Source organism: Pipistrellus kuhlii, unplaced genomic scaffold, assembly GCF_014108245.1.
Source record: "Pipistrellus kuhlii isolate mPipKuh1 unplaced genomic scaffold, mPipKuh1.p scaffold_m20_p_7, whole genome shotgun sequence".
Lineage (NCBI taxonomy): Eukaryota > Metazoa > Chordata > Mammalia > Chiroptera > Vespertilionidae > Pipistrellus > Pipistrellus kuhlii.
In genome coordinates this window covers 10726676-10740814 of record NW_023425573.1, presented here as the reverse complement: position 1 = coordinate 10740814, position 14139 = coordinate 10726676, and the positions used below count along the sequence as shown (strand labels likewise).

At 38.0% G+C, this 14139-nt stretch overlaps 1 protein-coding gene across 10 annotated transcripts in view; it reads right to left on the bottom strand.

Moving 5' to 3' along the window:
- The window catches only part of ALS2 (alsin Rho guanine nucleotide exchange factor ALS2), a 52645-nt gene that overhangs the window by 16428 nt on the left and 22078 nt on the right, over positions 1–14139 (bottom strand). For all 10 annotated transcript variants that reach the window (XR_004984972.2, XM_036421547.2, XM_036421550.2 and 7 more), the window contains 10 exons: positions 12756–12927; positions 10833–11013; positions 8500–8565; positions 6181–6343; positions 3675–3806; positions 3137–3265; positions 2241–2311; positions 1774–1840; positions 1233–1435; positions 1053–1118 (listed from right to left, as the gene is read on the bottom strand). Coding sequence is in view for 9 of the 10 variants with exons in the window: in XM_036421547.2 (XP_036277440.1) it covers positions 1053–1118; positions 1233–1435; positions 1774–1840; positions 2241–2311; positions 3137–3265; positions 3675–3806; positions 6181–6343; positions 8500–8565; positions 10833–11013; positions 12756–12927 (1250 nt within the window). In the remaining variant the exon portion in view is untranslated. The remainder of the gene's footprint in view (positions 1–1052; positions 1119–1232; positions 1436–1773; positions 1841–2240; positions 2312–3136; positions 3266–3674; positions 3807–6180; positions 6344–8499; positions 8566–10832; positions 11014–12755; positions 12928–14139) is intronic.

Below are 14139 nucleotides of genomic sequence, written 5' to 3'. Positions count from 1 at the left end.
CTGCCAGGAGAATGAAAAAGAGCAGATACATGTATGACATAGTCAACTTTTGCATGTAGACACTTGTAAACATTTTAATGAGGAGAGAAGATTTACCAATAGGAGGAAAGGAGTATACGAAGTCTTGATTTACCCTGTATCTATTACCTAAGCTGCTGGGCAAATATCAAAGGAGTGAGATATCAACCCCACTATGCAGAGAGATTAAATGTTTTATCACAGGTCCAAAGCAAAACAGAAAACCTGTGTCCTAGGTCTATCACTGCCACTTAGTAGCCACATCATCCTGGGTAAGTCCTGGTACCCCGAACCCTCACTTGTTTAATAAGGGGGGGTAAATCAGATTATTTAAAGTCTCTTCTTATCCCTAAAGTTCTAGCAAATAGGAAATTAAAAGACATCACAAAAACATATTATCGCATATACACAAAATCAGCTACCCAATCTATATAGTAATATTTAGTAAAATAATGACTTCTCTATCATAATACAAAATAATTCATTGCCATTAGTTCATCATATAAATATATTTAAGAATTAGAAAGCATGACAAGCTTATAAAAAAGTAATGCCATTGAGTATCAATAGGATAATATAGAACTTATAAGATTTTCCCTTTAGCATCTCACAGAAATTAAGATGATTTTAAACCACATAAAGAAAAATTTCTGTATGTCCTTTGTACACAGGGGGCAGCAACATTCCAACAGTCTCACCATCTACATCGCCCAAGGTTCTGTCTTCACAATCGAGAAGTGGATAGAAAACACAGTCCCATTTTAACAGGTGCAAGGCTGGCTGTGTAAACTGAGGCCACCCCGCTGTCAAGGTCATTGATTCACTCTAGGTAAACCAAGGCTGCACCCTAGATTCCTAGCTTTCCGTGTTCACACATCTGCATTACAGACCTTAATACATGGTATGTATTTCTAGTAAGAAAAACAAAAAAATCCACTACTTGTTTTGAAAATGACTCTGATCACAAAATAACATAACTTGTGACTGAAGTTACCCTCATGAATTTATCCTCATGTTTTACACAATTTTCTTACCCATCTTCCAAGCCATTCCTGAACATGCCAGAATACATCTTTCCATCTGGCCACTTCAAAACCCCTCTGAAATGCACAAACAAAGAATAATACATGTCAAGTAAGGTCTCAGATAATCGTTACTTTCTCAGTAATTAGACTATCACCCTCACCCCGGGCATAAATCTTAAACATTTTTACCTTCCATGAGGCTTCCCTGAAAACCAGCGTCCATCATAGGTGGCATCCTTCAGGCGAGGATCCTTATAGAAAGTGTACTTAGCACTGCGTGAAATGGGCGGCTCCTGCCTCTGAACGCTGCTGCCACCTCCGTAAGGTGGATGTTCAGATGCCCCTCTCAAGGCCTGATCCACAGCCTGGCTGAGAGCCCGTAGCCACTTAGTCTAGGAGAAAAAAGGAAAAAAAAGTGCCAGTGAGCTTAAGGCAGTAACTCATCATGCATTGTGTTGAGTCCTGCTAGCTGTTCTTGATGTGAATAATTTTTATGCCTTTCTAGTGCTTTTCATATTGAGTAATGCTGACTGGTTCTTGGAATTCACTGCTATTTGTTTAAAATAAAGTCACACACATTAAAAAAGTCTATAGTCTTAGTTTAATGAAGATTTATCACATAATCACAGATCATGAGCTAAGCGAGAACAATTTTTATCTCTTCTTTACTATCATAAGAGACAGGAATATTGAAGTTAAAGATGGAAATAACATAGCATACTGGACTCACCTTTTCCTGGGGTGTTGATGAAATGAGAGTGAACTGCTCCTCAGGTGTAGTTATCTTCAAACCATTCCTAAAACATTCATAAGGATAAATACCAGTAGGTATGAGAACCTGTCATTACAATATGAATCCTCACACATGAAAAGCAACTTGTTTATTACAAGAGGAGCAGAAGTCAATTAAATGTAAACGTAGCCCTGAGCTGGGTGTTCCTCCCAGGGTAGAAGAAAGGACAGTTACTTTGCTCTGTGTTGAATGATGGGGATGTGAGCAACAGAGAAGCCCTTCCATCACTTATGATCTGTCATGACTGTCATGACAACAGCCACTTTACTATCTCCATGCTGGGAGGGAAAGCCTCATTATGCAGAATGGAGAGGCCTCCTAAACCTTTTTTCACATCTAAGATTAGTAACCTGGGTAACAGAAGAGAGAATTAGGGTAGAGGTGGGGGTAGGAGCCATACTTACACAGCACCTGCTTCTTCAGAAAGTGGCTCTGCCCATATGGTGGCCAAAGGGAAAACATGGTGTGTGGAGAACTGAAACAAAAACATGGAGACACATCTGAGAAAGCCATGTTCTGTGCTGCATAACCTGTTTCAAATAGCTAAGTCCATATGGTGTCACTATCGCAGCCAAATAGTCCCCATAACATAGCAAGAACCCTGTCACATGGCTGTTACTCACTTTCAAGATGTAAACTAAAAAAGCTCCCTGAAATCTGACCCATACCAGAAATGTAAGCTAAGTATTTGCTGTCATTCAGGTTTCAGCCAAATCATAGACTGATTGTATAAGCCTATATAATAAAAGGCTAATATATAATACAAATAGACCGAACAGCAGAACTGAACAATCGGTCACTATCATGTGTGCTGACCACCAGGGGGCATGTGCGGATCATAGCGGGTGTTGGCTCCAATGGGATGATGGAGCATGTGAGCAGGGGCGCCAGACCAAGGCGGGGCACTGGTCGCTGTCATCATCAGGGTGAGCCTCTGGTGGTTACTGAAAATTCTTTGCTGCCACTTGCACCCACCAAAGGGGCCAGCCCTGCTTGTACCTGCTGCTGGTGCTGGCCCTAATCATTTCACACCATCAACGGATGCTGGTGCCATCAGCAGTGGGAGTGGTGATGGCAAGAGCAGGGCTATAGGTAGAGAGGGAACTGGGAGCCACAGCGGGAGGGCTCGGGTGGGGTCTCGGAGGATGGGCTGAGAACTGCCCCTGTGCCTAATGCAGATTCACGGCCCACAGTTCCTTTCAAGGTGCAAGAATTCCTGCACTGTGTCCCTAGTTAATTAAATAAGTAGAATACTCCACTTTCCCTCCAGTGTTTTTTTAAGGTGAGGAATCCGGCCTACCTGGGCATGGACCAGTGCATCATTAAAGAGAATGAACCAGTTCACAGAGAACCTCCCAGCATGCTGCAGAGATAAGGCTCGGTTACTGCTCTCACACAGCAGCCGGCGCTCTGGCTTCCTTAAGGAATCCTGGAATTAAAAATAAATATAAAATCAAATCACCAGAATTATTTTAATATGCAAAGGGCAAAATAAAAAATATACAATAATACATTTAGGAAACCTGTTGGTCCTAGCTTAGCTTGATGTTAAACCTAAATTTAAATGCAATCCAAATATACCATAAAATTAGCAACCAAAGGAGATGAAAAAGATTGAAACAAACAAAAGAAAGTGAGACACATGTTCGGAGAGGATTACTAGGAATGAGGAAAGGAGATGTTTAGAACATCCACGGCTGTGGTCCTTAGACCACCCTTGGCAATGGGTATTAAAGCATTCTCACCACAAATGAGTGAGGAATGAAGGAAACGGTGGCAGTTGTTACGGATATGCCTGCTGTTTGCTGAGGTCATGGCAGTTGGCATGGCCTACTTACCGTCATTTTGCCAGGGAAGGTCTTCCAGAAGCCCAGGGTGTATTCTGCTTCCTTCCTTTTCCTGCCGAGATGGAGAGCAAGAGACTCATAACAAGAACTGGAATCCTGCAGTTTCTGGTATTCTGGAGATGTCTAGAGGCCAATATATCAAAGGGGGAAAATAATATAAAACAATTGTCCAGAATCTGTAGCCTCTGTGTGGTTCAGATACTTAGTATTAAATTTAGGGAGTAAATACTGCTGATATACTAAATGGAGCTGAGCAAAAAGCAGAATAGTTCCAGAAAATTCTGTAGCATATAGATAAAAAAGAAATAGAGAAATAAATCCAGGGTGGAAGAAACAAACACTGGTAATTATTAGTGAGTAGAGCAGTAGAAAACTCAGGATAGCCCTAACTGGTTTGGCTCAGGGGACAGAACATTGGCTTGCAGACTCAAGGGTCCCAAGTTCGATGCTGGTCAAGCACATATAGCTTGGTTGCAGGCAAATCCCCAGTAGGGGTGTGCAGGGGGCAGCTGATTGATGTTTCTCTCTCATTGATATTTATAACTCTCTCTCCCTCTCCCTTCCTCTCTGTAAAAAAATCAATAAAATATATTAAAAAAGAGAAAAAAAATAAAAGAAAACTTAGGATAGACTGGGAACTTCAAATGTTTTGTTCTCATGTTCCCTCCATTTTGCTTATATGGGTTATATATGTTGATATTCACCATATTAGAAGATACAGTTGAGAAATAAAACTATTTTTAATTTACTTCAAATACAATAACATTCTATTTTTATAATATATTTTTATTTATTCCAGAGAGGAAGGGAGAGGGAGAGAGAGATAGGAACATCAGAATCTTTGATCAGCTGCCTCATGCACACCTGTGCCCTGAGTGGGAATTGAACCATGACCTCCTGGTTCACAGGTTGATGCTCAACAATTGAGCAATCAATAACAATACAATAACATTTTAAATAAAAAATAACAAATTTTCCTAAACAAAAAAATTTTTTTTAGTGAGAAAGTGGCATTGTTCTACAATTTTTTCAAATCTCTTTATCATCTGGCTTAAAAAATGATAACTGCTATTGCATTTAATCTTTTAGGGTTGAAATATAAGAAGAAAATCTTGCTTTATAAAAATATATTGCTAGGAAAGAAAAGAGTATTTCAATAGTCATTTTAAATAATTGTGGATATTCTTCTCTGAAACAGGGTAGAAGAAACAAAAAAGGTATCTGATTGTGGAGTCTGTATTTTTTACATAGAATTTGGACCCTTGAGACTAGAAATAGAACAATATCACTCTTTTTTTTTTTTTTTAATATATTTTATTGATTTTTCACAGAGAGAAAGAGAGAGGGATAGAGAGTTAGAAACATCGATGAGAGAGAATCATCGATCAGCTGCCTCTTGCACACCCCCTACTGGGGATGCACCCGCAACCAAGGTACATGCCCTTGACCGGAATCGAACCCGGGACCCTTCAGTTCCCAGGCCGACGCTCTATCCACTGAGCCAAACCAGTCCCGGCATAGAAATAGAACAATATCACTCTTTTCACAATTCCAAGTTTTCTAGGAGGGAAGGTTTTTAATTAATTGAGGATATATTGAGGTAATATCTGTATCTCATTGGGTTGTTTGTGTAGCAAAAATCTTCATTGCTAAAACTAAGTCAGTTTGGGTTAAACTAAAGAAATCACCTACAGGACCCCAGTAGGATCAAATGTAGATAGCCTATATCAGTTCTTGGGTCACTCTGGAGACTGAAATCTACCCAGATAAAGAAACAAAGTTTAATAAGATTCTAAACTATAAGGAACCCTGAAGTCATCATGGTTTCTCTAGAACCCTTCACACAGGAAATGAAACGAAACTGCACATTTCAGTACAACTTCAAAGGCGAATATCTCAAGACCAGTTTTATCATACACCCACTTCTTAAGAGCAGTGTTGATTTTCTAGGATTCCACTTAACTAATTTTATACAGAAAGTAGACCAGCTAACATATGATGAAATCCTGTAACACTGTGATTTCTCATAGCATATGCCATGGTGACCTAAATACCTGGTATTAATCTACCAGGAGTCCAGGCGAGGGCAACTCCACAGCCTTACAGGTGTGTGTTGTTTATACAGAGAGCCTGTGTTTGAAAGCTCTGTGTAACTTGTACTCAGTGTGCACTTGGTAAACTTTAACATTTATTGAATGACTAGCACTCATACTTGGCTCTCAACTTTATACACGGTTTCATAACATGAGTACAACTTATCTCAATAATATTCTGAGAGGAAACTGAATCCACCGCCAAGAAAACTAGATTTACCTATAGCTATACATTTTTCTTTAACTTCCCTGAAGAAAAATAAAGTTAATTAAATATATATAAATATTAAATTAGTAGAATTCCAGGTTGTAGAGTGGCATAATCCTAACAAACAAACAAGCAAGCAAATTAACTATGACCCTTGGCTTCCCAAGTGTCCAAAGAAAATACATACGGGGCTTACCACTTCAAAACAAGTAGCAAGCTTTAGCAAAACTTCTGCATAATTATGAAGTCGTCTAGTTGGCAAGAAAAACAAAGTATTCAGTATTTCTATCAACTGCATGTTTTCATCAGTCACTTCTGATAAATCTTGCAACAGCTCTTGGTTTTTATTTAGGAAATCACTGGAGGTGGAACAAAAAGAGATTAAGTTAATCATTTTGGTAATGACAACATGCATGATACTGAATAAAAATATTTCACTAGATCCTACCTTTCCCAGAATGCACATCTCTAGGTGTTATGGAATAGTAGACAATCAATAAAATAAAATAAGCCAGATATAATTAAAAGAGTTTCTCTGCCTACAAGATGGGGTTTTTTTAAATATGAAAAGTAGCAAATGGTAGGTAGGAATAAGTAACTCCATAACAGAGATGATTAATCTCAGATTTGTGCCTCATGTTCTAGGAAATAACTCATGCAACTCACCATTTCAGGGAATACTTGAAGACCAGCTAACATCATTATCTATTAATTTCTAAGCCAAAAGTCACAGCAAAAAAATTGCTCTAATCAGTTGTGATAAACAGAAATACTGGAGGGGAAAAAAAAAACAAAACTCTTTGCTCCACTAAAATTGGCATGAAATGTTAAAATACGTCTAATTTCTTCTTTTTATTAAGTGTTGGTCACCTAATAAGAGTTTACTACAGGAGAGTAATAGAGCTGTAGGTACCAGTACTATAATGAACAGGAAATAATAAAGCAAATTATATTCAAATATTTCAATGCTGAGATCTTCAAAAGCATTTCAAATTTCAGCCAACATTTAATTTTCATACTCAATTTTATATATAAACTCATTAATTAACATTTTACTGTAAACTTTAATGTCCACTGGGACTATACTCACTAGACCAAATACTTTTATAAAAAAGAAAGAATTCATGTGACAGAATAATAATTATCTGCCACTTAATGAGCAATTATGTGCCAGGCCTGAGTGCTTTACGAGCATTATGCTACAATTCTAAGCTACAAGGCCTCAAATAAGACAATGCCACACAAGACTATAAGGCAAGAATGAATCATTTTATAATCCCTCAGGGAACTATGAAATAAAAAAGAAATGCTAAGTCAGAAGCTATGAAATGTTATTGTGGAAAGATGGAAAAAAATGTGTAATAACTTCCAGGAACCCCAAAGTTCAATGGCACAAACTGGATTCTTTTATAATGCAATTAAGAGAGAATGACCTGGGGAACTGGCCCAGAGTTTTATTTGTACTTGGCTTGTGTGACTGTTTCTGCTTCCACCTCTGTGTTGTGCTGCTGAGATACCTTGAGGACACTAGCTTACGCCTTTACAAGTGTTCTGCTTTGACCTGCTCCTGAGAGAAGGGCATATTACATGGCAAACACATACTCTGACCATGTTTCTCCTGAAAGCCCAGCACTAGACAGAAATGTTCCAACTTTTGTGAACCCCATTAATTTTCAGGATTTATTTCCTTGCCTATAGACTTTCCCAAGAGGGGCCCTCGTATGCTCTCAGGAAATCTGAACCAGAAACTGCGTAGCTTCTCTTTCTTAGGTGTTGTTGATCTAATAGTGACAATACTGCTCTTCCCTTACATGGCTAGGTTTATACTTGTTACTCAAAAAAATAATTATATTAAAGAGAGAAACAACCCAAACGTCCATCAACAGATGAATGAATAAACAAAATGTGTTGTATATATACAATGGAATATTATTCAACCATACAATGGAATAAAATTTTGGTATATACAACATGGAAGTACTCTGAAAACATGATGCTTCGGGAAATAAGTCATATACAGAAGCACAAATACTGTATGATTTCTTATAGAATAGGCAATTCATAGACAGGAAATAGAATATAAGTTACCAGGGGCTGTGGGAAGGGAGAAAAGGTAACTTATTGTTTAATGGGTACTGAGTTTTTGTTGGGGATAATTTAAATTAGTCTTGTTTATAGGTAATGGTGTTACCTATAACATCAGAGAAGGGTACAATTAGGAATGGTAAAATGATAAATATTATGTTATGTATATTTTATAATAATAACAATTATTATTATAAACCCTATATAATGATGAACCCAACAGACTAGCCTGAAGTAAGCAGCTAAGTGATAAACCAGCTAAGTGATGAGAGCCTGCGCCTTATTATCCAAGATCCACACTTCCACGTAGGCTCGCTAGTTATGTTCTGGGCTCTAGAGGTTCTCAAACTGCTCTCTTTTAAAATGAATACTTTAAAATAATTTCAAATATTGACTTGATATGAATGATAACTGGAAGGTATCTGCTTACATGGCAGGCTTAGCGAGCAGCTGGAATCCTCCCATAACCAGGAAATGTGTAATAGATGTACAATACCTTCAGCAAAAAAGAAAACATGTACATTAGTGTTCAAGTGCATATTAGTTCTGAGTTTCTGAACAAGCATCCAGCATCTCTCCAATAAGTTTCAGCATTTTTATGATATCAACATTCATGAACTATAAAGGACTGAAGAGAAGGGCAGGTTATGTGATAATCACAAAATCTGGGGGAAGGAAAAAAGCCATCTTAGTAAAGATGCTAACATGATAAAAAATTTTAAAAAACACTCACCTAAAGCTATGCAGAAGATGTTAGAATGTATCTGGTAGATTTTACTTAGTAACTTAACAAATCTGAGAAAATATGATTAACATGGTTGAACATGATTCCATGACCTCTTGGTACATGGAACCATGTTCACCCATAGTCAGGGCACATGCTCCTGGTTGCAGGCTTGATCCCTGGTAGGGATCTCTCTCTCTCTTTTTTCCCTTTCTCTAAAAAAAAAAAAAAAAAAAAAAAAAAAAAAAAAAAAATCAGCCCTACCAGTTTGACTTAATGGATAGAGTGTCAGCCTACAGACTGAAGGGTCCTGGGTTTGATTCTGGTTAAGGGCACGTTCCTCAGTTGCAGGGTCCAGGGTAAGTGCAAGAGGCAACCAATGTTCCTCTACATCGATATTTCTCTCTGTCTTTCCCTCTCTCTAAAAGTCAATGGAAAATACCCTCGGGTGAGGATTTAAAAAAAATGATGTTGAAAAACAAACATAAATAATAAAATAAATTTTAAAAAATCAGTAAGAGCATATTAAAAAAATGGTTACAATGGTAAAGTTTATGTTACATATATTTTATACCATAATTAAAAATAATTTTTAAAATTCATAAATAGCCCAGCCAGTATAAATCAGTTGGTTGAGCATCATCCCATATACCAGGAGGTCATCGTTTGATTCCCAGTCAAGGCATGCACCCGGGTTAAGTGCTTAACCCCCCTGTAGAGGGGCATGCAGGAGGTAGCCGACTGATGTTTCTATCTCTCTCCCTATTCGTTCCTTTCTCTGAAATCAATAAAAACATATTTAAAAGTTAAAAATTTACTTGTTTCATCTGTATGAATAAATTATGTTAAAAAAGAACCCATTATATCAAAATAAAAAGCATTTCAAGCATAAATTCTGAAGTATCAGAGAAGAAAAAGAATTGAAACAGACTGCACTGAATATAAGTAAAAAAAGAAAAATTATGCTACTAAAAACTGAAACCTTCACACAAACAAAATTTAGCTCAAAAAAGCAAATTGGTTTCAAATTATGTTATTTTCATGTCTGAAAGATGATGAGTTAAAAGACTACAACCAGAGTCTTTTCCACTCACACAATAGCTTCAAGTATATTAAACTTTGCTGAGAATTAAAATCACATACCTCCATTTGCACATATATGATAAGTCCAAAGGAAATACACTAAGATTATGAACAATGCTTATTTCTGGGTGGGAGGATTATGGACGCCCTAAACTGACTAGCTTGCCTTGTACAGCTGTCAGTACCCAACATTGTTTATAGTCTAAATAACCCACACAGAACACCAACAGCACATGACTCCTGCGCTGTGCTCTTCCCTGGCTCTGCCCTGTGCTGCCGAGGTCCTGGAGCTGTGTACAGAGCCCGGCACTTAGTTGCTATTCAGTCAAAGGAGAAAACCTACACTTCAGATGAACAATAAACATTAATAGACATTAAAATAACACTTAAATTATATCTCACATCACAATGTCAAACTATAAATTAAGAAAAAGTGAGAAATATTTAAATTTTCAAATAGACTTGGGATAGTTTACTTGAAAAACATGAAAAGAGCCTTAAATAACTATCCTTGGTTTTATTTAGAGAGCATCTTTATTTTCAAAGAGAGATTGGTCTTTAAACCCTCCATTCCCTTGAAACAGCTCCACATTTGCAATCAGTAATCGGTCTTGAAATAATTTATTTAATAACTTATTTCCTCAAAGTTTAGTATAATTTACTTAAGTATACAACTTTGTTCTTTAAACGGAATGTTTATATATTCATATTTATTACAGTATACTTTATGCTAGGATATAGAAAATATGAGAATTATTTTTAAAGCTTTTTTCCCCCTTAGAAAAACAGTACAATTTTAGCAATGTAGAACTATAGTTGTCCTAAGATTAAAATACTGCTTTGCAATTTCTATTACCTTATATCACTCTCCCTAATCTAGTCTCCTCTGATTAAGGAGCTGTTCTTAGCAGAAAAACCCTGCAGAGGTTGAACATGACACGGGACTGGATACTTGCTCTGTGTAACTATCCAAGAAGAGACTGGCATGCTTCAGAATGACCAGGCTCCTGGCTTCCTTGACCCCTTGAAGGAAGCTGCTCAGTGAGGCTCCATGCTGCCCAATTAAGTAACACAGCTTACTGAATCGGCTTGCCACTTCTTGCAACAGCTGGACAGTACTTGCGGTGCCCAAATTTTCTGTAACAAAATGATGATGATGATGACATAACCTAAAGATTTATTTCCTGAATACTTCCTTACAATTAGGATTATGAATTTCCCTTTTCTTTAAGAATTCTCAACTGTGGAACCCCAATAATCACATAGTTAAAGAAAGCAACTTCAGAGGCCACAGAATCAAGTCACTGAGGAACTTGCTAAAGAAACCCTCACAGGGGCCCCACAGATTCTGACTCAAGAGGCCAGGGTTAGATGGATAAGTTAAAAAGAAAAGTTTTTGAGGTAATTCTGCAGGTTCACCAAATGTGAGAGCCACTGAGCCAACCCAACTCTCCTCCCATTTTGAAGATAAGTAATCTGAAGCCAAGAGAACGGAAGTACCTAATTTCACACAACTGGTGAGGGACAGCCAGGAATTAAACTCACTTCTATAGTTACAGTTTGGTTAACATTTTCAACTTTTTGTACTTCTACTCAACTTATTCTTTGGACAAGCCCACCACTTCAGCACAGAGAGGGCAATCCAAACCCTACACTTCCCAGGTTGCTCTAAACTGTACAGAGGGCATCAGGAGCCTATGTGCTCTTTTCCGATCCAGAGGTCCTAGTTTCTAGGACTTCTCTCCGGCCATAAGGCTGACGAGCAGACCAGGGGAGACAAACACAGAAACTGGCCTCACCTAGCAGCATTTTCTTTCCTGTCAGAGCACTCCTGGAAGCCTATAGCTTGGACTGCTTCCTCCCCTTGCCAAAGTCCTAGGGTATTGGGTCCACCCACTGAAGGGGAATTTATAGAGCAGGGGACTCTACTACATTCAAAAAAGCAAAATACCTTTTCCTTTTTTCTTTTTTTTAATTCAGAGTTTCTAACATACAAAGAAAACACTAAGTTAGTTGTTTGAAAAGTAGATGTTTTCCCACTGAAAACAATGAACAATGATCCATACAAGCCAATGTCGCTTCACTGTGGAAAAGCTGGTGCACTAAAGAGGTAGAATTTAGTACTAGAATATTGGCCTGAATTGTGAGTCCTCAGAGGGGCCCATTGAGTACGGGAGATAGAAAGAAATAAAACTTCCTCTCCATTTTCTGAGTGCAGGGCCAAACCTAGAAAATTTTTTAAATAAGGCCCAGTGTGGCTTAGTGGTTGAATATTGACCTATGAACCAGGAGGTCACCGTTCTATTCCCAGTCAGGGCACATGCCCAGGTTGTGGGCTCAATCCCCAGTGTGGGGCATACAGAAGGTAACCTTTCAATGATTCTTTCTCATCATTGATGTTTCTTTCTCTCTCCCCTCCTCTCTAAAATCAATAAAAAATATATTTAAAAAAAAAAAAGAAGAATCTAATTTCATCAATTTATGCTAATGTGGGATAAGACCCTAGCACTCTTACAGTTATCAACAAATTCAAATCAATCTCTACTTAATTCTAGGAACTATAACAAAGACAGTGTGTAATACATCTTAGGGCTGGTGGGGCCAGAGTTTTGTTTGGAAGTCTAGCTCCTAGGATCAACTGTCCCAAAGCTATTTCTGCTTCTCTGCCATGAATATTCCAAAAGCTCCATTTTCTACTTCTACAGCGGAAGGAGCTCCGGAAGTGGTAGGATAGGAGAGCGGCAGCTGGGCCACTGAAAACGCGGGAATGGTTTGCAAGGTGTTGGCTGCCTGTGTACAAAAAGAAGAGAATGGAAAGCAAGCAGCAAACCATTATGCAAATATAGGAAGAACAGGTAAAACAAGAGTGTTCTACTTACCTAAACTGAGAAGAGGCCTGAGAATCTGAGATTTGATGTCACTTAGTTTTGAATAAAACCTTCTTTCTGTAGCAGCCAACTCATGGAGACTGGCAATATACCCCATAATGTTCTTGTCCACCAAGGCTAGATAGCTGTCTTTTCCAGCTGCCACTCTGCTTATATATCCAAGCTAAAACACAGGACAAGAAAAGATTAAAGATAAGATATACTTTACTAGCAGCAATTTGGACACTGCAGCTGGTTTATATCAGCTGGGGAGAAGCCAACTGGCAAATATTCAGGAATTACTGGTAGCTTAAGTTGGCAATAATAAAATCATAAACAAAATGGGCAAAGACTACAGATCAGGGCTTTTGGCTTTGTTTTGATGTTAATTTTAGAGATGGTTTACCAGTACATCAGAATTATATATTTATATCTGTAACTATAACTAACTATATACACTATACTTTTATTTGTTGCCAAAAAACCTTTTATTTCATATTATATGTGCTCAGTACCACAGACACACACTCTGAATATACAACGATCCAAATGATGTAGATAGGATTCCTTTTTGCATAAAATAGGACAAATGAGAGCAAAGAGGATGCTGTGTTATAAACCAAAATAACAGAGGTCTTGGAGTTATCTTGTCTTTTAAAAGTACTTTACAACATAAAGGGATTTTATCTAAAAATGTACTTTTTTCACTTATTTATGACACCACTGAATAAAAACATTCAATGCCTTTATTCACATATGCCTGTTTAATAGGCATATGTGAATATGCTGCAGACCCAATCCTATCAAATAAAGAGAGAATATGCTAATTGACTGTCATGCTCTCACAAAGATGGTGGCACCCACAGCCAATAAGAAGAGAATATGCTAATTGACTGTCATGCCCTCAAAGACCGCCCAGTCTCCTCAGACCCACTGGGGTGGCAGGCATATGGCATGGCCAATTAGTGTGTGTGGAGTATCAGGCTATATATAGTTTAAGAGCCAAGTCTCAGCCAGTGTTGCCTTCAGCATGGAAGAGCTTGTCCGGGTACATTCACAGCTCACATATTTAGCCAGAAAAACACCAAGGATAAAAAACAGTCCATAGGATATATTATTCAGTAAGAATAAGAAATCCAGAATGAACTAGCTTGGAGGGTTAATTTCCTTGAAGGCACAGAGCTTAGAGGATGTGAGTTACCTTAGTGGGGGGAGAGGGGAAAACACACTAGAAACTGGCCAATGATTTAAGTTTATGAAAAAGAATGAGAAAGTAGGAAAGCAAAGAAATTCAGATCAACAAATGAAAAAGGGATGAACAGTAGTACATAAAGTGAAAAGCTAGGAGAAACAGGGAAGTGATGGCAAACAGGTCACTGTGGTGGCCTGTGGCCCT